General features: G+C 36.1%; 1 protein-coding gene across 1 annotated transcript in view; it reads left to right on the top strand.

Moving 5' to 3' along the window:
- The first annotated feature begins 933 nt into the window (after positions 1 to 933).
- Positions 934 to 24,066, top strand: part of LOC112565653 (dynein heavy chain 5, axonemal-like) — a 49,778-nt gene continuing 26,645 nt past the window's right edge. Inside the window, 38 exon segments of the mRNA XM_025241254.1 lie at positions 934 to 1,158; positions 3,169 to 3,212; positions 3,413 to 3,508; positions 3,832 to 3,864; positions 4,353 to 4,415; positions 5,064 to 5,135; positions 5,526 to 5,537; positions 6,346 to 6,408; positions 6,624 to 6,723; positions 6,726 to 6,796; positions 7,071 to 7,317; positions 7,759 to 7,924; positions 8,234 to 8,327; positions 8,597 to 8,695; positions 9,077 to 9,258; positions 9,561 to 9,680; positions 9,925 to 10,126; positions 10,294 to 10,389; positions 11,291 to 11,422; positions 11,424 to 11,555; positions 11,805 to 11,870; positions 12,033 to 12,262; positions 12,638 to 12,789; positions 13,118 to 13,325; positions 14,828 to 15,048; positions 15,550 to 15,755; positions 16,092 to 16,142; positions 18,222 to 18,428; positions 18,651 to 18,731; positions 18,949 to 19,218; positions 20,476 to 20,610; positions 20,761 to 20,879; positions 21,124 to 21,423; positions 21,732 to 21,972; positions 22,333 to 22,459; positions 22,884 to 22,956; positions 23,248 to 23,401; positions 23,604 to 23,870. Coding sequence (XP_025097039.1) covers positions 1,056 to 1,158; positions 3,169 to 3,212; positions 3,413 to 3,508; positions 3,832 to 3,864; positions 4,353 to 4,415; positions 5,064 to 5,135; positions 5,526 to 5,537; positions 6,346 to 6,408; positions 6,624 to 6,723; positions 6,726 to 6,796; positions 7,071 to 7,317; positions 7,759 to 7,924; positions 8,234 to 8,327; positions 8,597 to 8,695; positions 9,077 to 9,258; positions 9,561 to 9,680; positions 9,925 to 10,126; positions 10,294 to 10,389; positions 11,291 to 11,422; positions 11,424 to 11,555; positions 11,805 to 11,870; positions 12,033 to 12,262; positions 12,638 to 12,789; positions 13,118 to 13,325; positions 14,828 to 15,048; positions 15,550 to 15,755; positions 16,092 to 16,142; positions 18,222 to 18,428; positions 18,651 to 18,731; positions 18,949 to 19,218; positions 20,476 to 20,610; positions 20,761 to 20,879; positions 21,124 to 21,423; positions 21,732 to 21,972; positions 22,333 to 22,459; positions 22,884 to 22,956; positions 23,248 to 23,401; positions 23,604 to 23,870 — 5,235 coding nt within the window. The 5' untranslated portion in view covers positions 934 to 1,055.

Genomic DNA, 24,066 nt, shown 5'->3' with positions numbered 1-24,066 from the left:
GAGCATGCACGCACGCACACATGCACGCACGCATCTATATACAATGTTTACTGTTGATCTATTGTGTACCGGAACTCAAAAACTTATCACATTATCTAGAATTAATTTGCGTCCCAAGAAAATTTCCTTTACATTTATTATTTAATTTTTACTTTAAAAAGCATATGAGGTTTAATTGCGCTAATTGTCCAAGTTGAATAAGTAGTATAGTGCGCGTTGTGGGTGTTAATGTTTGGAATTTATAATAATCATGTACTTGAATCAGTGGTTGAGTGTATGCGCGCATACAAACACACTGGCGGGACTTTTAAGGTCACTTTATTCGCTTCTGTCAGTCTGTCTGCATAGCTATCTTATTAAGCTATATCTTTCTTTCTTACACACATTTCGATCCGTGTTTTCCATTTTGTAATATTCTTTCTTTTCAGCAGTGTTAGTCCTGTGTGAAAAGGACAACGAAAGACGCAGCTGACGTACGTTGGCAGGCCCTTGCATGACTTGGCTCCCCGATCAGGAATCACTATATATACGTACGTGACCGCGCCACTAAATCCCTACATTATACATGTGCTATTTCACAGAATGCTTACCCAGGGCATATAATACCTTCATGGGGGTAATAAGTAACAAAAGCAGAACACAAGTTTGGCAAACAATGCTTCTTTAAACCCCTATCAAAAGCACAAGTCAGTTTGCGACCACCACTTAATCGAGGCTTGTGTACACGTCTCCATGGTGAGAGTTTCCGCGCATTCCACCTAAGGATAAGTTATATTCATCCGCTCACTCAATAACGGTAATATTTCGTTTTATGTTTAAGAATAAACGTAAATTCTACTTTCTGTTTATACTTGTATGTTCTTTGTAGCACATAATTCCATACTTTTATTGCAGAAAATAAGCGAAGGTTGGACTATTTTTTGTCCGTGCGTATACACATACATTGCACGTGGTCGAGAGGCTAGATCATGGAGGTGACTGAAGGTAGCTACGACTGATGTGCAGACGACATCGCATAACAGTTTGATAGGTTTGCGTTTTGGCCTTTTTCTGAAATGGCGGACACAGAACACGAAGAAGGCCTAGAAGAAAAAGAGGCCAATAAGCCAGAGAGCCCCAAGCCTGATCAAGAAGTCGCACCACCACTCATAAGCAAAGGTGCGTATATTAAGTGTAATTCCATAAGCCCCCATGCGCAGTGCATCATCCATCTTGGCCCAAGCATGGGCCAGTGTTGGTCCAGTCAAGTTTTTTGGTGTTAATTCACCCATCTTTTTCAAAGAATTACTTTCTATAGTGCTAAATCTCTAATTGTTGTCTAATTTTAATACAATCAGCTACTGTAAGTGTTGATCATTGGTCTGGTGGAGTGTACGTCTATAAAAACTTGTTTCAGTTGACAGGTTATTGTCACTGTCAGAGTCATTAGAAATAGATAAAACACTAGCAATTCACTTGTGAGTTGTTCCTTATGTTCAAAAGCAAGATAAGGACACTTTAATTGAGATATCGATCATGACCAGTAATCACACAATTTTTGCATTTAGATGTCTTAACCAGCAGAAAACAGTAAATAAGATTAATAGTCATTTTTATTTCTGTATGAAACATGAGACAGCAGGCCAAAAGATATCTGATGGGGGATAGAGTTTTAGGCTGGATGTGTCTCTCTGGTCTAAATGGTACCAGGCAAACTGCAGATAAGCTGGTGGAGGTGGGACTCTTTGTGTAAAAAAAGTTTGGAAAAGCAAGGATTGAGACTTTGATTATCTTCTTGAATCGTTTAAAATTGGAGTTGATTCTGAAAAACAAACACAGCTGTATCATTAGTTATATAATATATAATAAATATGATTAAACTAAGGATCAAGTTGATATTTTGTAATCTAAATAATTCTCTCAGGAGAAAATAAAAAAATTCACAAATTCTTTATCTCTCAGTGAGATAAGCATGGCGTTTAGAGCTTAATGGTTCATATGAAATGCACTCAATTTCCCGTCATACGTTGTCCCACTGATTATTGGGTTTGTTTAAGCCCATTTTTCATGGTCACTGAACAAGAAAAATCAAGTGCAAGAAGCAATACTAACTAACAATTTAACTTTCCTTTTAGTTTATTATCATAATTTTTTCTCTACTGTTCACCTGGCATGAGTATTGTGGCTAATTAGTGTTGAGCAGATTGAGGTGCAGTTATTCTGGTGTTAATGAAGTGCAAACACTGAAGCATAGTGCAGCATGTTCACCCCGATGGATTTGTTGATATAACACTGCAGGCAGCTCACTTCTTTCTTTTTTTTTACTTGCTATCCTCTCCCACCCGCATCCACCACAGAATAACTTTAATCAGTTGCTAGGATCTTTTGTTGTTGGGTTTCTTGTATTGTATTTTGCTTTTGTTTTTGTTAGCCACAGAAGATATCTTGTCATCCATGCTTATAGGTTTTAGAAAACCGTTTTTTTTTTTTTTTGTTCTGCAAACAATTTAAGGAAAACTATGTTACAATATTTTTTGAATGGCATTCATCTAGAGTAGCTAATACAGGATCAAAGTACTTGTTGAAATATTTAACAGATAGAACTATTGACAATATTCTCTGGTTTCCATTATATAGTTACTCAAAGATTCCCCTTACCACACACAATAATACTTATGCATGCATTTGTGATGCAAAAATATGTGCAGTCTTAAACCCAGCACACAATGACTTTTTTTGGCAAACGAGTTTAAATCTGTTGGAGACAACTTTGTAGCCTGGCAGAAGTTACACCAACAACATGCTCAGTAACAAATACTGGAGATCGCTATAAAAATTAATAGCATATAGAGTTTAGGGCATGCTTTATGGTTAGGGTATTGATTGGGTGAAGCAAACAGTGTGATATTATACGATTTCTATAGCTCTGACGTTTGATTTGCCATTTCTGTCCTTGTTATATTGAAGTTGTTCTCTCAGTTGTTGGTAAAATATCACAAGGTTTTCTTGTTTATCTTTTCAATGTCGGAATTGATGATTGTTGACATAACTTTGTGCCTCTGACCTGATGTAGAAAATCATTAAACCAAAGCTCATTTCACTCAATGTCTGAGGAAGTTTTGGACGTAGACAAATATGTAGATGCACCTAAGGCTGATAGTTCACTGATTTAATTTCTTTATTACAAAGATGACAAGGAGGCGAAGAAGCAAGCACAAAAGCCACAGGTCAAGGTAGTTCTTTGTCATTTTTCTGACTTTCTGTTATTGAAAACATTGCTAAAAATTAAATGAAAACAAAATTTCATACAGAAAAATTTGGGGAGAGAAAGAAATAATGGTGTTTGATTCAAATGGAAAATATTTGAATACTTTTTAAATTGACTTTTACCTTTTTGTTCTGAAATAATGATTATTTATTTTTTAATTTCAAGACTACAACCAAAGCTAAAAATGTGATACTGTCTGGAGAAACTATGAAGGAAATGCAAAAGCAGGCTAAGGCAAACAAGGAAGAGAGGCGGCTGCAGGTTTGTTTTCATATTCTTTGCCTGTTCAAGATGAAGGAGTCCTTACCAGCACCTATAAGAGTTTATATGTGGTCAACATGATAATGACATGTCATTGCTTGATAAATACAATTTTAATAATTACTGGATATGTGTTAGCTAAAATGATGATTTGTAGATGGAGAGGGGGAGACAAAGAGAGTAATGTATTTAATTCACAACAAAGATAACTGACTATAAGGATTTTTTTATTAACACCATAATAGTGCTATTAGCAATAGATATTCCATTTTATTTTACTTTATATACTCATTTTCAAAGTTCTTCTTTATTACTGGTTGCAGCTGGATGGTAGACACAAATATCTTTTTGAGCAGGTAAGTCTGCTTAAATAAGAAATTTTGTGTCAAAATAATGTTGACTTTGTTTTGTCAGTACAAATCTGAAAACTAAAGTTTGTAAGTTATATTGTTTACCTTTTGTAGTTATGGTTTTATATGTACAAATGTATTTTCATATGTTGTACATATTTTTCCTGTTTGAAAGTTTAGGGATACTGTATTTTATCCTTTCTCAAATTTGTTGGAGTAGACACTTGTTTGCCTAATCTTGTCAAGATTATTTGATCAGTCAGTCAATAGTCAACAGTCCTGGTAGATGGCTACATCTCAGCCCTGTCAATGGTCATGGAATTAAGAAAATAAAACCCGCAAAGACAAGGCATCTGGTCAAGACTCATTTCCCAATTTTCTCCCTTTTTTTAACCCCTGATCTTTGACAAAGTTTTAAATAGTAAAGTCTACCCTTCCACAAATTCTCTTTTACTTTCTGTGAGAAGGTGCTTGAAGTCACTTTGTCATTACAGATGGCTAATGCCCTTAGTCTTGATCTGGCTACCGTGGAAGATACCATTCTTGGAGATGAGAAGGTAAAGTGCTCAGCTGCCTTAACAAGTTCCTATTTAGAAAACTTAATAATAATATATGTACTTGTATTGTGCAGCATATAATCAACATAGGTCACACTCTTTGAGTTGACCAGTAATGATAAATGAGCATTAGGTAGACAGTGGACAGTGAGATACAGTAGGCACTCTGAACATAAAGATGAAGTACAAGAGTAGAACATGATGCAATGGATAAAGGTATGAAGGGATATAGATATTATAAACAGTGTAGAGATGGAGCAATTACATAATGGTTCACATGACAGACAATATTGCAAAAGGAGTTGGATAGTAATTCAGGGTTAGTACTTAGTGAACAGATATATTTTCAGATAATGTTTGAATGTAGCCTTTGAGTCAAAGTGGCGAATGTGAGAGTTTCACTTCTCAGCAACACAGAGGGATAACATTGTCCATTGTTCGTTGTCCATATGTGACGCTCTTTGTGTTAAAGTTTTATTATTTTTGCAACAGGCTTTGTTTTCAGAATACCATATTTCATTTGCCTATGGACTTGAGGCTATCTTTGTCAAACATATGTAGCCTTTCTAAGTTATTGATCTATTTCAACATTGTCATATTTGTCAGGGTGGGATTTTCATACTCCTATTTTGCCTTGATATGTTGTAGTTTGATGCAATGGAGAGCTTTTTTGTTGCCAATGGATCACGAAGATTGATGTTCTTTTATCAGGAGGCAGCTGTAAGTGTATTGAATTATTTACAGAATCTTATAGTTTATAGTTTAACATTGGACATGAATCAGATGAATTTTTTCATAATATCTAAGTTTGTTTTCTTATTATAGATATTTTACATTATCTACATTGTAACTACTTATGGTGTGAAATTTTATGCGTCAGGATTATATACTTACATCAATGTCTATTATTTCAATAAATTTATATGGCAAGTTATTCAGTCCTGCAAATAATGAGTGGGATAATGTGTAAAACTTCTTTGCACATTTGTTATGTTTGTTTTTTTCAAATCTTTGTGTTTTAGCATAGATCGAACACTTTAACCATTTTGTGTGTTTTTTTTTAATTATTGTCTCACATGATTATTTGGTAACATACTTCTAATTTTCCAGGGAGGTTATCAGGTGAGAATCTTTAATTGGGAAGACAAAGTAGGACAGGGACGTAAAAATATTTATTGGATTCTTTATATATTTTTTTATTTCTTGATACAAATATTTGATTCAATATGTTTAATATGTTGTAATCGAATGCATGGCATGAAATTGTTGTTGTTTATCATACTGACCTTTCAGATGAGATGAAAAGACTAACACATGCATTTGATAACTAATCAACAAAATTGCTATGGTAATGAGATAAACCAAACATATATGTAATCACAAAATCTAAATCTTTATGTAAAAACCAGATAGCATAAAACTGCTTTGAACATGGGTGTGTTAATGGGTGCTGGATCTTCTTAAAAACTAGAATTTCCCTATTCTCCTGCATGAAGATTAATTTTCACACTCCCATTTATATATATTTTTTTGGTATAAATACTTTTCACATTTTTAGCACTGACATTGTAGACTAATATTTGAATATGAAAGTAATATTGATTGATTAGATAAATTATAATAATCATTTCATCTTTCTGTTGAAAGATATTTTAACTTTTTTTTTTTGAAAATGAGAACTTGCTTTTATGGTTTCCTAGTAAGATAATGTTCATTGTTAGATGGAATATTTTTAATAGAAATATTTGACTAACGCTAATATTAATTTTGATGTTTTCACACTATTTTTCACAAAACTACCAGGGAAGAGATCATGGGTGGGTTGCTGGTGAAAGCAGAAATATATGTATATATTTATGCATGCATGAGCTGTTTTTCATGAATTTTCTCCTTACACTTTTATGAATGATTCATTTATGTTTCAATGCAGCGCTCTGTTGGTAATAACCAGACCCCCGGAAAGAAGCTGTTCATTTCCAACGGAGACACAGAGGTTTATATAAATCTTCTTCTTAATGTTTATGTTTTGGTTAGTCTTTGGCAGGAAAATGAGTGTTTTATTTAATTTTAAAGATAAAGATTGATTTGTTAATTGTTATCTTCACAAGACGTACTGGTAGATTTTGAGGGATACACTTCTTCATTTTAAGTTAAAAAATATATAACTTTAATGTCTAAAGGCTTTATGATTCTTGTCTATTTCAACAGAGTCTACATGGTATGTGCCTCTTTTTCCTGCGTACTACTGTCAAAGGTATTACCATCCAGAATGTAGCTCAAGAGGTGAATTTTGGAACTTTGGACTGCAGTGGGGCAAGGTGCTAAGTGGGTTTGAAAAACACCTCTCCAGAATTGTTTTGCCTGCCTTAAAGTCCTTGGAGGTAAAATCAGTTCTTTCATTTCTTCTTTAAGCTACAGTAATATGATTAATAAAATTTATTATTATATATTATCTTCAAATGTTATTTACATTTTTAGGTCTGCTCTTAACCAGCTGTTAAACTTCTTAATTTAAAATAGATAATCTGAACTACTTTTGGGAATTCGGTGTTGCACTTACAATCATTTATTTATCATTACAGTTATAACAAATTTCTGACAAATCTAGCATAATGATATCCTTTCTAAGTGTTTTTCCTTGTTATTTCATTATAGCAATGGGGCACACTGACCAAGGAGCGAGGTGGGGGAAAGGCAGCCACAGAGGAGGAGACAACTCCATCAGACAAAAGTGGTATTGCGATAAGTGAACAGGTGGTGGATTTCTTGGAACAGGTGGAGAAATTTGTCAACAGCCTCATGTCAGCTCGTAGCAATATGGAAGGGCGTGTGGAGCTGGCTGAGAATGGTGTTGGCCCTATCATTGACACGATCAAGACACCAGCGGACTATCAAGATGCTGGTGAGCATGAGAAAATGGTAGTGATGAGAGAAACTAAAAGAGGAGTTAGTCTGATTTTCTCCAACCATTAAGATTCCTCAGTGATTTTGAGATGTTATATGATGCAAAAATAGCATCTGAAGTATGATAAGTCTAATGAGTTAATAATAACTTGTTGACTCCTAGTTGTCTCTAATGACTGCTTTTATCTCATTGCAGAAGGTATTCTTTGCTGAGTCTTCATGAATTCTTGCTATTGTCCTTGCTCTGTTGTATCTTCTGCTGAAAAAATGCAAGCATCCCAAACATTTGTCTTCCCTCAAATGTCTCTATTAAATATTACCTTATTAACTGCTTTCAGCAAACAGTTTGTCATTTTTTCACTTATTGATATACTTTGCAGCAAGTTTGTTAACAGATTAATTATTTACTCATGTGCACTCTCATGTTTGTTTTTATCAGCCAGCAACACAGAAAGCCTGGAGAAGATGGAAGAGCTATTGTTGATGTGGCTGAAGCAGATCGAGCAGGTACTGGCAGAGAGTGAGCAAATGAGGCGTGAAGCTGATGACATTGGCCCAACTGCTGAACTGGCTTACTGGAAGTCAAGAATGGCCAAGTTCAATAAGTAAGATGTAATCTTGTTTTCAGACCTTCAAATACTGTGTTCACATGGTGGGTCTGTAGTTTAAGTTGATTTGACAACTAAAGAAGGTGCGCGTCAGCTTTCTGTAGGTCATTCTTTTGTCCATATTGGAACATCTTTTTGTCATTTGTTATTAGAAGTATTCATTTGATTAAATGTATATAATGCAATGGCCCTCTTTTTTTATTCAAGAAAAAGTTACAGAAGACATATAATGATTTTCCAAAACTTGCCATACTGCAGTTAAACATGTACATTATTTACTGTTATTACTCTTACTGTCATTGACAGTCTCCTTGAGCAGATGAAAAGTCCACGTGTGAAAGCTGTAGTGGGTATACTACAGGTCGCCAGGTCAAAAGCTCTCAAAAAGTGGAAAGATCTGGTATGTAAGATTGTGAACAGCTAAACTTGTGAATCCTTGACACTGTTTGATTTGTTTTAAGTTTACATTTTCTCATATTGGTATTTAGCTATGTAGACAGAAGCACAAATTTAGATTCAGTTCTTTTGACAACCACTGTATTCATTTTTATTTTCCAAACAGACTACTTAGTCTGAACAATTTATATTCCAATGTTGAGAATGCCAGCAGGTAGATTGGTGTAGATTATATCTGCAACATTGTAATGATATGGATATATGTTGTTTTAGGATGGGCGCATTACAGATGCAGCCAACGAGGCAAAGGACAATGTTAAGTACCTTTACACACTGGACAAGTTCTTTGGTCCACTAGTCAAGTGCACACCAGTAAGTATTGTTTTTTTCTCTTAAAAATGTATGTTTCTCTTTTTTTTAAATGGCAATGCCATGTTAGTCATATTTGTTGATTGCATACATCTTTATAAGAAGATCACTTGTCATGAGCTGATATCTGTCTTCTTCATTTGTCCATTTTTCTTACTCATGAACATTGCCTATTTTTCTCCTATCTCTAATACATTATCTTGTAAATCTAGTCCTTAGTTCTTTTGGTGTTGCCTGATTGCCTGCACATATTCATATTTTCAGTCTCTCTCACCGCTAATTCTGCAAGGAGTCATTATCTTTGATTTTAAGAGTATGCCTTTCATCTTTTAAAGTGTGTTCCTACTTTTCTTTTTTTACTTTACTGAAATGTTTGCTTTTCAGGCAACCATGATTGAGCACATACCCAGTCTTATGAATGCAGTCCGCATGATCTACAGTATTTCACAATATTACAACACTTCAGAGCGTATGACCTCACTTTTTGTAAAGGTTACCAATCAGATGATTACCACTTGCAAAGCTTACATCTACCAAGGAGTTTCCAAAATCTGGGAGCTCCCAAGGTACTATTTATACCTTCTCACCCATTTATGACAATATGAAAATTCTATGACTTTAGTATCATAATAAGCCACTGAGCAGAAAGTAGCAATTATTTTGTTTTTTCGTAATCCTGGAGACATCTATAAGAAGCAGGACTATCAGGTATTTGTTTTCCTCAAAATCTTTAAACATAATATTACAAATCTTAAACATCACTGAAGTCCTCTTTTCTTTCTGAAATGGTGCATTAGAATATTTTGCTTCAGTTTTAATTTGCCAGATATTAAGAATGCGATGTTTAAGCAGCATTTTTTACTTCTAGACCAGTTTTACTTGAGCGCCTTGCAGAGTGCATGAAACTGAACGAAGCCTACCAGCATCACTTCCAGAAGACCAAAGAGCGCCTCAGAGAGAACCCTAATGAGCGCCAGTTTGAATTCAGGTAAATTCATAAGAAATAAATTCAGATAAATCAAGGAAAAATACTTGGTGGTAAAAGAATAATAAAGGTAAATTGATTTTATATAGTTGTTCGAACTCACCTTTACTTTTACATAATCTTTGAATTATTTAAATTCTAAATTGAAAGCTATTTCTGATAGGATCAGCTCTAATAGCATCACATATAAATGCCATATATTTTAAATAAATCCGTAAAATTTATTTTTTCATCATTTTCGTTCTAGCGAGAACTACATCTTTGGCAAGTTTGATACTTTCTGCAAACGCTTGGAAAAAATTACTGACATGGTCAACACCATTGAGATGTTTGCTGGCCTGCCAGATATCAAGATTGAGGGAATAGACACAATTGGTGTGCGCTACAAGACAATTGTTGATGGAGCCAAAAAGAAGAACTATGACATACTTGACCATCGCAAAGGAGAGGTTTGTGAACTCTGAAATTTTATCTTCAACCTGCCTGTATAAAGAAAAGTGGCTAAGAAATATATTTAATTTACCATTTTACCATAATTTACCAAGATTCTCTTGCTATGTTAAAAAAAAAAAAAATATTAAACAATTTCTGATGAATTGTTTCTCCTTTTCTACAGTTTGACCAGGACTATGTCGATTTTCGTAACCAGGTGGAAAATTTACATAATGCAATCCAAACATTCATGGACTCCTGGTTCCAACGATCCTTACCTGTGAGTTTATAGCATCAGCAAGACAGTGTCAGCAATGTTTGCTTGGTTTTGACTATGCTGTAGTTCTTACAACACTTAAAACAAGTGTTTATTGTGTTTTGTTTGTTTATTTTTTTTTTGTAGTCATGTTTTGTGTAGTCATGTATTTAGCCCTTTTAGTTTATATGTAAACAAAAAACAAAGCTAAGTTTGTCTGAGGAAGTTGATTTTGGGTCATAACATGATTCCTTAGATATACTTTTCCTGCTTTTCTGCCCCTACCTGAAATGGAAATAATGAACAAAGAAATAATGGCACAGAGATGTTGATTACTTAAAGCATATAGTTCAAAATAGTGGTACGATATCCTCTGTGAAATATTCAAAATTGTGAAGGAAAGATCAGTACCACCATTTCCAAAAGCCTATATTCGTTTAAATGAAAAATAACATGAGTATTCAGGGCATTTGACAGATCAACTTAAACAGGAGGTGAGTGTGCCATCCGCAGTTCAGCTACGCAATCACAGATGAACTATCAGCGGTGTGTGTGTGTGTGTGTGTGTGTGATGGGTAGGTGTGCATGTGTGTGTTGTGTGTGTGTGTGTTTGTTTTTTTTTTTCCCCCATATACATATATTTTGGAAACAGGGCATAGCTCCCATCTAAATTGCCCGTTGGGATTAATAAAGTCGGTTGTTGTTGTTGTTGTTGTTGTTGTTGTTATCAGATATACTTCTAAAGTGGATTTTTCAGATGATCACATTAAGAAAAAATAAACTTTAAAACTGCTTAAAAATTTGGAACATTGTTCTCCTTGTTATTCCCTTTCCTTAAGTAACAACTATGCTATGAGCAAAGTATGAATGTTTGCATTAGAGATTTCATCTGTGAGAAAAAGCCAATGTTTTCCGTGAAATACAGACAGAAAAGGCATTGGAACTGCTGGCCAAGTTTGAAGCAATTGGTGGAGCTCAGCTTGACTTAACAGAGAAGTACATTCGAGTCATGTTGGGCTATGGCCGTGACTTGGAACAGATCCGAAAAGTCTACCAAGAAGCATAAAGCTGAACCAATGGTCCCACGCAATCTCCCACCTATTGCAGGACGAATCGCCTGGTCACGTCAACTGTATCGCAAAATTGAAATGCCCATGAAAGTTTTCATGTCAAAGCCAGAAATCCTTAAGGTTTGTAAAAGTTGTTAGCATACGTTTTTACAAAGTTATAACCAGAAATGTAAAAGTGAGCACGTGCACACACAGACATACAAACACAGAAACTTTCTCAGATTTTAAAAAATATTTCTAGATTTTGCTTTGCTTTACTTATGGCTTCTGAAATTTAAGAGGTCGGAAAAATTTGTATTACAATATAATAATTTTTCCAGCAGCATTTATCTCTTCATAAATGTGTTTAATAACCTTATTTGTATCCAGAACCCTGAAGCAAAGAAGATCATACGAAACTTCAACAAAATGGCTGGAGTTCTCTTGGAATACGAAGTAGGTTTATGCTTCATCGTTTGCAGTTTGGATATATATATATTCTTTTAGGTAAAATATTTTGAAGTGGCATAATTTTCATCATAAATATACCTAAAATGCAAGCTAATGATTAAGAAATTTTTGTGACTGATTTTGTCTTCAATGCCATTTGTCATGTAGCTGCTGTACCACAGGGGTTGGTGTCGTGCTGTGGAGGCTGCAAAAAGTGGGCTCAATGCATCTCTTCTGGTGAAGCATCCAGAGACTGGTGACCTTTTTGTCAACTTTGACCCTCAGATCATGGAACTGATCCAAGAAGCTAAATACCTCCAAGCTATGCATCTTGAGGTGCCTGAGATTACGAAAGATCTTGTGGTGAAAGAGAATATGATTCGTGATAATCAAGTGGCGTAAGTTCAAGCTTCCTTTTTCATGGGTATAATTTAAAATATTTTTCTCCTTTAAACTCTGTTGATGACAGCATTTGTATGTTTTAAAATAACTGCACTTTCATCTTTCTTTTGCACCTCGTTTATAAAATACACCCTTGCCAAAACCAACATACATGTCGTCCATGACAGGACAGATTAGAATATTATAAAGTCAAGCAGTAGTTTGATATAGAAAAAGTTCACAAAAAGGGAAAAGATTTAACATTTAGACCATTTAATCATTTTTTGACCCAGCATGTATTGGGTCTGCCTCAACTGTTTCATTTTCCAAGTTGAAAAATATGCTGTGAGATGACACTGTAATATCTCCTGCTTCTGTCTTGGTGTTTCCAGACTGCAAGAAATGTTGTCTGAGTTCCACAGAATAAAACAGTCCATCCCACTTGTGCTACTGCCCCTTATGCGCCCTTTCATTGGGATTGTTGAAGAAGCCATCAAGCCTGGAGTCACCACCCTCACATGGACATCTGTCAGTGTCAATACTTGTAAGTATTAACTTCTACCAAGATTTAATCAAAAGCCCTGAAAAACTTGTGGTCCTTAAACAAGAGTTCAGATTGACTTTTCACCGTTTTTCTTCTAAGCCATTAAAAATTATAGAGCCTCACAAGGTGAAACTGTTCTTTTCTTCATTTGGTCTGTAGGGTTATCTTTATGCTTTCTAAGAAGAAATGACACTGGCAAGTTAATAATAATAAGGATTTTGTGTCATATTTCAATCATATGGAAGAATGTTACTGTAAAGGTTTAATTTTCCTTTTACTACGTCATTCATAATTGCTTAGTGTACAATTTCTTTGTACATATCTTTAGATGTCACCAACATCTATACCACCATGGCTGACCTTGCTAAGTTGACCAAAACTGTTTCGGACATTCTGGACTGTCGTGTGGAAGCTGTTCTAAGTGATATGTCCATGACGGCACTATGTGACCTTCCAGAGGAAGAAGCCATAACAGCTGACCAGTTCCTAGAACTGACTACTGAGACTGTGGAAATGGCTTCACAGCAGCTTGCCATGTGAGTTAAGGTTTTGTGATACTCAACAGTGTAGCTAATTAGATTTTTTGATTTTCATAAATTTGAACCATTAAAAATGTGTTAATTAATAACATAAATTAATAGAAATAATTTATAAGCATAATAAATATTTGAATGTTCACTTTGAATTAAAATACCTCTCTTGGTGGTAACATTCCTTTCTTCAAGTACTTACCACATGACATGGTGATGTGGATTTTACCTTTAGATAGTTCCAATGCCAACTGTCCTTTCCCAATAGGTCATAGTTGACCAATGAATAAGGAGTACACAAGCTCAACTAGCTCAACCCCATATTCTTCCCCCTTCTAGCCAGTGAGTTTCCTTCTCCAGTTTTTCACCAGAACTGAGAAGAGACCCACAGCAGTGAGATAGGAGGGAACTAGCTGTTGTGTTATCTAGTAAGTACTCAAAGAAAAGAATTTTACCACCAAAAATGGTATTTCTTTTTCGTATTGTACCAGATGACATGACTATGTGAAGAATATATATCAGGTCGGGGGTGTGGCAGTCAATAAAGAAACAAGGCTGCTACTACTGCTGAACCAGTAAAACTTAAGACTCAAGACTGAAGTACACTTCAGGCTGCTATCCTCCTTAATGTTGGCCTTCTTCTCAAAGGTAGTAAAAGGTGGAGTCTGCCCTTCCTGTGAGAAGCAGATGTTTTTTAGACAAATGAATGATGCACACACTGGATCCTGAAGCCTAACTGGATCACAGGTTCCTTTCTTGAAAGAGATGTAAAGTGGCCTCTTGAGGACCCATCAAAGTGAGCCTATTCTTAGCCAAGAAAACCTGGCCATGTGAGAAGCCATTACCCCAAAACCCCAGACAGGAGAGATCTGTGGAAAGTGCATGAATCTCTGAAACTCAAGTGGCTTTGCTGACTGTTACCAAACAGAATGTCTTTCAAGTAAGCTGGTGAAATGGAGCAAGAGACAAGGGCTTAAAGGCAGTCCTTTTCTTCCATGATTCTTCTTGACCACTGCACCCATCTGTCCTTGAACCAGGAGCAGTAAACATCACTTCGCAAGTTGACAGAACAATAATAGGCTGTTGAGACTGCAAGGATGTGAGTTAGCAGGTGACTTCATCACATGCAGGCAATATGAGACTTCTCCATGACTCATTTCCAAGAAAAAATAGCTGGAAAGCATGATTGACTCAGTTGAAGACTGGAAAGGGGAACTCACAGGCTAGACATGATGGGAGTTGGTTGGTTTGTGAACTCCCTGTTCAATGGTCAACTTTAAGCAGTCAGAAGTGAACAATTGGAATTGGGTAGCTAGTAGGATTAGCTCCACATAGTCATATCATCTAGTAGAGTACAAAAAAGAAATAAATGTTTATATTATTTCCTTATGATATATTATTATTTTTTCCTTTTATTTAGTAAAGTTATTTTCAAGAAAAACACAAAGCATGACATTAAGGACTTTTTAATTGAAATAAATTTATTGATTGATTTTTCATGCAAAAAGTCAGTCACAACTGGCAGAGCGTTCTGTGATGGAGCTTGTTGCCACCTTGCGTGAGCTGTTGCCTCCAGAACAACGTGTGAATCTGACAGAAGAGGAGGGATATGCCTGTGTGCAGCCAGATTCCAAGAACAAGAAGCAAAGATGCCAAGAGTGTCAGCCTTGTTCGTACTACAGTCTACTGAACTACTTTACACAACGCAATACAGAGGCATTTGTGAAATGTGTGTTCATTACAGTTTTTTTAAAACCATATTTTACCTTTATTCTTTGTTCTTTATGGAGATGCATATAAATGGGAAATAATTATAGTTTTTAGACTATGTTACAACATCCATTTATCTGGTTAAAGGTCTAGTGGGTGCAATTTTTTTTTCTTCTAATGACTGTGGGTAAAACTCAGTAGAAGATCATTTCCTAAAATTTGGGTGAATAATTCCTTGTCCATTCTCAAGATATACATCTACAAACATTAACAGCAAATACAAAGGTCATTTTTGTCACATTTGTCCACCAGTGCGCCTAATAAAATATGATCCCAACTTTCCCATTGTCTGTAGCCTGTCCAATGTAAATGTTTCCATGTACAACCCTGAAGTATGTTTCCAGTCATAAGGAAAAAGTACATTATACAACACAAGAACTTTACATCTTTCATGAGTAATTAATCTAATGATGGCAATGACTGCTTGATACATTCCTAAATTTGTTTGGGGGGGTTTCAGGTACTCGTTTGTCTTTGGATGCTATCAAGCGCCGCTTGCAGACGACACGCTATACAATAGGTGATGAACCAAGGGATGAAGCAAAGCCACCACTTTTTCGTGTAGATGTGGTCCTGGCTATCCCTAATGTTGTGATGCGGCCTAATCTTGAAGAACTGCAGCACACGCTGAATAAGGCAGTACAGATCATCCTTAAAGCTTCCCAGGTATCTATGATGTTAGAATCTGTAATTGAGAGTATGGTTTTCTACAGTTTTAGTCCATAGATTCAACGTTTTCACTTGATTTTGTACTATTTAAGACATGGACACAGTAACAGCACTTTTTTAATAATTCAACATAATCACAAAATATTAGACATATAGTAATGTATTTACATAATTGTAGTAAAGGCAATATAAATGTATCAAAAACAAACAAAAATAAATAAAAACTAAACAAAAATAAATAAAAACTAAACAGATTTATTTCCAAATCTTAACATATCCTTTAAAATAATTCTATTAAATGTAATATGCATGCTTTATATTCTTTATCTGCAGGATGTTCCACAGTGGGAACATCAAATTTTGCACCAGCGTCAGCTACAGAAGGTAAGTAGGAAATGCTTTCATCTGATTTTTGCTTTTTGTGTATACTAGTTTGCCTGGACTAAAATGGCCTCAGCATAATGACAAGCATTTTGGGTTAATTAACAAGACTAAAATCCGACACGGTACAGCAGATCCATGACTGATAAACATAAAACTATTTCCACAATATATATGTTTCAATAGTTTTAAATGACATTTGAATTTTGTACAAAGTATTTTACCAGTTATTTTGAGGTATGCTGTAGCATATAGTAATTGTTTGCATGAATAACCATTTAACTGTAGAATGCTTCTTTAACTAATCTTTAATCAACATCTTAAAGATTGTTACAGCTGTCAGTCATAACCATGAGTCTAAAAGTTCCAGATGGTCGACCATTTTATCCCTTTATTTATTCTGTACACAAGCTTTGATATCATGCTGTGCAAAAAAAAGCCATGAAAACAAAACTAATATGTCCATTTTTTTTGTTATCAAAGTAGGTTTTTATGATAATTTTTATTAACTGACAGTAATCTGCATTGTTAAAAGAGGCCTTAAAATTTAATATTGAAAAAGGTGAAGAATAAATCCACTGCAGTTAAATGAATGCTTTTAACTCAGCATCATATTCTAGGGGGCACAAAAGCAGACTATAAAGAGTTTTTTTTCCCCATTATTCTGTGCTTTAGCGGCAACTGAATGAGCACGGCAAGGTTAGTCTGTGTGGTTATAGTGCTGTCTCCAGTTTATAGTGGAAGTGTACCATCAAGGCATGAGCGAGGAGTAGCAATTCAGTGTTCTGTGAGAGAGAGAGCAGTAAAATGTTTACTGATAAAGTGTAGTGAAGTATTCCATGATCAAGTACATGTTGGTGTGTGCAGTATTTGTGTTAACCTTTTTGCATATAAGCTATGGCACCAATTCTTTACTATCAGTCAGTTGTATGAAGTGGTTAATTGTGCTGATAATCCATTGGACTAGAAGAAAATTTTTTACTTGTGACATAGAGTAAATGAGAATTTACTGACAATAACATAAGAAGATATGAAAAATGGTGAAAAGACATCCCACCCTTCCACCCAGTTGTTTAGACAGTTCGTGCCTACGTGGTGCATGCATGGCTGAATGCTGCTAGCTGTTGTGCATTGAGAATGCTCATTTTCCAGTCAGTACTTTTACAACATGAAAATCATCCTATGTCATGCTTCTCTCCTATGGCAAATGAAACTCCTTCTATTTAATGGTGTTCTAGCCTTGTGCTATCAGACTGCTGTGGTGCAACCTGCTTTCACTTGTTGCATGAAGACTTTCTCTTCTCCTAAAAACTTTGCCACCATTTTAGTATTCCTTTTAGTAAAATTTTTCAGCTTTGCAGAGTAAGATGAACTAACAGGGTGATTGCTTGCTAATAAATTATTATCAAAGCAGAAACTTGTTCTTGATTGCTCCTTTTCAGCATAAATTTGCAGATTGTTCTTTTATATTCATAAGTATGCATTTTCTTTTAAGAGATAGAAGAGTTCTTTGAAGATTTTATACCAACATAGCATATATTTGTTCTTGATGTCTGTGATACTTACATAGCAGTTTGCTTTATATTTACTTTTACAGTTCAGAATCATAAATATTAAAATTTTTATCAAGCATGTAAACTACTGGTTTAAAAAAAGCTAAAAAATAGGAAAAGTATTTATGACGTTGAATGCTTGAAGCTTATAAAAGTGCCTTTCATTACTGCATGGGTAAACTTCAGAAAATTACATTAATTTTTGTATACGGTAGATGACAACAAATTATGTGCCATTTAAATTACATATTTGCTTTGATATCTGCCATTTTGATTCGATGAGAAGAAGGATGAAGTAACTCCAACTGTGGCACATCCTTCTTACAACATTTACAACAAACAGATGATGTTGTTTGCCATTTAAATGATGTATACACTTATGTCTGGCATTTTAGGCAATTTCGAAGAATGATGGTAGACTAGAAGAAGTAGCTACAGTTATGGCACACCCCCTCTGACACTCTTTAGCATTTTCAACAAACACACATTGACATTGACAACTGGCTGTAATGTTTGCATTGTCTACCAGGAACTTGAGATGATGGCTGCTGAACAGAATGATGAAGGTACTAAGCATGCCCCTCCCTCACAGATAAAGCCCTTGCACAAAGTGATCAGTGAGCACAAGGATGTCGTTAAAATTGTCATCCAGCTGAATTCTATCATCTCCACATTCAAGGGTGATGTTCAGGAATCTCTTGATGTCTACACCAAATATTCAGAGTTGTGGGCAAAGGTAAAGCAGAAAGAATCAAAGCAAAAGTATTGAAGAAATGTCTTTAAGCTGCATTTTCTTTTTAACAAAAAGGAAAATATTAGATTCAGTCAAATGAAATGTAGCAGATACTAGGCTAATGTTTGCTAAGCTTCCGCTATGTTTCATTTGATTGCTTCTCAGAATGCGACATAAGATCTTTGCTATAAATGAAAAATTACCTCTTATTGGTTTATTTTGCAGGAACCAGACATTGTGGTAAAGGAGTTCATGAACAGCAAACCAATCATGTCTGAAATTGAGGCACAGATCAAGTACTATCAAGTAAGCACTATGTGTTAAGGTTTATTACAGCCTGTTTCTTTTCCATGACATGATATTGGCTTATATTTTGGAAAGTCAGTGCTGCAGTCATTTGCATTGCTGAGGTATTTATAAACTGCAGTCAACTTTTAATCTGATAATGGTCAATCTTTTGTCTATCTAGTGCTGTCATTCATATCATGATCACTGTAAATGATAATTATTTTGTTTTTGTAAGAGGTTGGAGCAGGAGATTGAGGAAATACAGCACACATTCCGAGTGGGCTCAGTGTTGTTCTTGACAGACCGGCTGCGACTAGCACTAGTCACAGAGACACGCAACTGGAAGCAAACTTATGCTAAAGCTCTGAATGAAAAGTGTGCCCAAGAAATGGACTCTATCATGGAATTCATTGACAGATTGAACAAGCACCTCAGTCGACCAGTCAAAGACCTTGATGATGTGCGTGCTGCTATGGCAGCACTCAATGAGATCAGAGAGAATGAGGTGAGTGCTGCACCCACAGAACTGTGTAATCATGTCCATTATGTCAACTTTAAAGAGATGGTGAGGTATCCCACACATCTGGGAGTACAGCCTGAGAGATTTTTATTAGAAATTGTTTTGCTATTCTGCTGTTGTGCCAAAAAATCATGTGTGTGCATATATATGTGGAATGGGAGCTCAGAAAAGGACAAAGACTGACAGGTTCTGGTAGTACTTGCCGAGTGGTATTGTTATTTTTCTTCCACCAGCATCTCTCAGAACTTTCAGATTTTTGGCCTTTCTCCTATCTCTTGATCACATATCATTATATAAAACAATATAGCATAATACAGTATGATACAGCATGATATAGTATGATATAGTATGCAAAAAAAACAACTAACCAGCCCCCTTCCTCCTCTCCCCCCTTTAAACCAGCAAGGTACTGTGTTAGTTTAGTCCTTGTTACTCCTTGAAGAGCATAGGTCCGCAACAACACCTCTCCAGTGGATCTGGTTTTGGGCAGCCCCCCCTCACTTGGGCCCATGCGGTTCAGGCATCCTTTCTACTGTTTTTTTTCCATGTCTGCTTTGGCCTCCCAACTCTCCTCTTATCCTGTTGATCTTTAAGTCAGTCTTCTCTGCTTCCTCTAATAGCTTACTCAGTTTGGCATTGTGCATTCTGTTTGCTGATGAGATAGGAGACTAATGTCATCTGCAACATACAGGTCCTCTAGCTGTTTGGTGAAGGTCCACTGGATACCAGTGTTGTTGTCTTGGGTCATCTTGCACATAATCCAGTCTATGACCATCAGGAAGATTGTTGTTGGGGATAATATGCAACCCTGTCTTAGCCAGTCTTCATTACAAAAGGTTTAGTGAGTTTGCTGTTGTGGATAACTTGGCAGGACGAGTCTTCATACAAACCCTGGACAATGTTTATGAGTGTGGGAGGAATACCATAGTGGTTCGTCAACCTCCAGATGACGTCCTCTTCCTACACTGTCAAAGACCTTAAAATCCACAAAAGTTATATAAAAAGGGGATTGCCATTCGATTGACTACTCAATGATGATATGGAGGGTGGTGGTGTGGTCAATGCACTGGGAGAGGTCTCCTTTCTTTGCTAGTTTGACCCCCTCAAACCAGCAAGGTATGGGTAGATGCATTGTTTTCATAAATCTTGTTCTTTAAAATTTTTTTTTTTTAAACTTGTCATTTGTGATTGTAACTGTGGTTATAACATTGTGAAGATGAGACCTGTTTATTATTATTATAGATTCGCATTGACATGACCATTGGACCAGTTGAAGAAACCTATGCTCTCCTTCACCGCTACAACATCTTCTTCAATGATGGCAATGCTGAACGGGTGGATACCCTGTCCTACAGCTGGAGGAAGCTGATTGCTCAAGTGAGACATTAGAAATGGAACCTTTCATTATATGTTTGCAGCGCTAATATAGCATTTCTCAAGTAGTCTGAGTGTGGCTATAAGTGAAACTTATGTTGCATTTCTCATTCAGTCACATGGGTAAAGGTTTTCTTTGCTGTTATGCTATAGGCACATCAAGTGCAGGAGCATTTGCTGTCTATTCAGCCAGCCTTCAAAGCTGATTTACTGGCTGGTGTGACGCAGTTCATTGCTGACTCCAATGAATTTGTGTCCGGCTACGACAAATCGTGAGTGGTATTTAGATTTATCAGCTCATGCATCAAGCAATATTCTTGAGTTAATTCTTTTGTGTTGATTGTCAACCAACTCTGCATCCATTTTAATCAGGGAATCGATGATAATGTCAGCAACATCATAAGCTTCATTTGTTACTTTTAAAGCAACAGGTTTACCATCACAGAGAAAATTTGTCACATCATTTCCTGTTATATTGTGTCCATAGACAATGCAATCAACACATTTTGTTCACAGTGGGCCCATGGAACATGGCATTCCTCCAAGAGAAGCCTCTGATCGCTTGAATATCTACCAGGCAAGGTTTGATGAACTGTGGCGCAAGTATGTGACTTACTCTGGAGGTGAGGAGCTGTTTGGACTGACAGTCACAGAATATCCAGAAATGTTTCGCATCCGCAAAGAGCTAAACCTGCTGCAGAAGCTGTATCAGCTGTACAATACTGTACTGGAGAATGTCAGTGGATACTACGACATCCCCTGGGCTGACATTGAGATTGAGAAGATCAATGCAGAACTTCTTGACTTCCAGAACAAGTTTGAATATTGCTTTTTTTTCTTTTTTACAGCTTTTGACAGTGTTTATGACATATTTTTGTATAATTGTATACATTTTATATAATTTTAAAAAAGATGCATGCAGTTTGAAGTCAGCTTTTTCATTTTGTCATTAAAAAAAGTCAATAATACCACTCATTCAAGATCATTATTTATGAAAATACATATAGTTCATGGACAGGTAATGAGGGATCCCACTTCATGGTACTGATATGGTCATCACAGTTTTGTCAGGTGAAAAATTGATGCTTATCACATAATTTCATCGTCTCTCTTCTCCTCACTAGATGTCGCAAGCTGCCCAAGGCTCTGAAAGAGTGGCAAGCCTTCCTTGATTTGAGCAAAACCATTAATGACTTTAATGAAACTTGTCCATTATTGGAGATGATGTCCAACAAGGCTATGCAAGCTCGACACTGGGACCGCATTGCTCAGATAACTGGCCACACATTTGATGTGGAGTCTGAAAACTTCTTGCTTAGAGACTTGATGAAGGCACCTCTCTTGAAATACAAAGAAGACATCGAGGTGAGAAGTGGTGTGAATCTCTAGGCACTTCATTTTGTACTTGTACTTCTGTACTTGTTTGATATGTTAATTGCTCTTCTGTGACACTTGTCTTGTCTCAGGAATGCGTGTTGCATAAAGACAGTAAACTTGTCACACTTCTGTTAACATATTAGTCTCTGACAATGTGTAATATTTTTACACATTCATGCAGGATGCCAAAAAAAAAAAAAAAAAAAAAAAACCCACTCAGAAAAATAAGGAAAATCATGGAACTGGTCTACATGAAATGCCTCAGTAAGTGAGCACTTTGCTCGGCAGAAGTACAATGTGAGTCGTAGAGAGAGAGAGAGAGTAATGGCTGTGATGCAATTGTTCCAGGATATTTGCATCTCAGCTGTGAAGGAGAAGGACATTGAGGCCAAGCTCAAGCAGGTCATCAGTGACTGGGGGGCACAGAACTTCCAGTTCTCCAATTTCAAAAGCCGTGGGGAACTTCTCTTAAAAGGTGTGTGGATTTATTGGTCCTTATTCTGTCCATATGAGAGTAAATTGTGCTGCGGTAAAATATACTGCTACAAATATTTAATATGAGTATAATCTCTTTTGCTTAGCACTTCTTCAAACAGCATGAGTTGTATTTGTCAATCATTTTAGCCTGTTCCTATTTTGGGTTTTGTTAGTTTGTTAAGGAAGGCTCCATAGTTGTGTGGTTATGGTGCTTCACTGCATAAGGTTGCAGGCTTGGGGGTCATGGTGTCCAGGTGCAAGAACACAGGAACTGTACAGCTCTTCTGTCAGTCATATGAGAGGTCTAAAGCAACAAAAAAAAATGATATCACACTACTTCATGCATTTGACTTGGTGGACCACAATAGCCCCTTGTGTAAATTTTACCTTTTACTTTTTAATTTGTTTCTTCTTTGATTCAGGTGATGCAACATCAGAGACTGTAGCTTTGATGGAAGACAGCTTGATGGTGCTTGGGTCCTTGCTTAGTAACAGGTATTTTGTGTTGTTGTGTTGAAGTAAAAGGTATATTTTTTTGTGTAGAAGGGAACAGCTGCAACATCTTGGCTGAAGGGCGCTTGTTTCATGCAGTCATATTATTTAAAGAAATTTTTGAAATATTTCAGTTATTTTTAAGGGAGGAACTACTCAAAGTATATAAGACAAAATATTTGTTTTTGTTCACATGAGTTTGGGTTTCATCACTATGTTTATGATCTAAAGAGGCAGCACTCATGTTGTTATCATCTAAAGAGGCAGAACTTACATTGTGCAATTATTTTCCAGATACAATGCTCCATTCAAGCCTCAGATTCAGGAATGGGTGCAGAAGCTGACAGGAACAACGGAAATCATTGAAAACTGGTTGATTGTGCAGAACCTGTGGATCTACCTTGAAGCTGTGTTTGTGGGTGGTGACATTGCTAAACAACTGCCTCAGGTTTGTGTATTTCTGCATGCATATCATTGTCTGCAGTGGTTGTGCATATTTGCCTGAAGTCATTTATTCTTAATAGAGACTCACTTATGGAGTATTTGATTATATCCCAAATACAGATATGGAGTAAACAAACCTGGGCCTGTTTTTATAAAGAAGATGAGAAGTACACAAAGTTTTGTAATACATCGCCCTTCTTCAACAGGAAGCCAAGAGGTTTACCAATATTGACAAGTCTTGGCAAAAGATCATGCAGCGGGCACATGAGAACTCCAATGTAGTGCAGTGCTGTGTTGGTGATGACACACTGTCTCAGCTCCTGCCTCACCTGTTGGAACAGCTGGAGATTTGCCAGAAGTCTCTCACAGGTTACTTGGAAAAAAAACGCCTTGTATTTCCCCGATTCTTCTTTGTGTCAGACCCTGCTCTGCTGGAAATTCTGGGTCAAGCCAGCGACTCACATACTATCCAGGTAAACAAAGAAGAAACATTTAACTTAACTGTCAATGTTAATAAGTAGTTATAAGTAAATTGTAAGCATTTTTGGAATATTGTTTGTGGCAGTTGCATACTTGTTTTAATTTAACTCTAGTTCGTAATTTGTTTTGCCTTCGTTTGTACAGTAAAAAAAAGTTAGCTTTGCTAAGATCTTGGTAACATTTTTATAT

This window comes from Pomacea canaliculata, linkage group LG6, assembly GCF_003073045.1.
Source record: "Pomacea canaliculata isolate SZHN2017 linkage group LG6, ASM307304v1, whole genome shotgun sequence".
Classification (NCBI taxonomy): Eukaryota; Metazoa; Mollusca; class Gastropoda; order Architaenioglossa; family Ampullariidae; genus Pomacea; species Pomacea canaliculata.
Note: the sequence above shows the minus strand (reverse complement) of the source record. Positions and strands in the feature narration are given on the sequence as shown.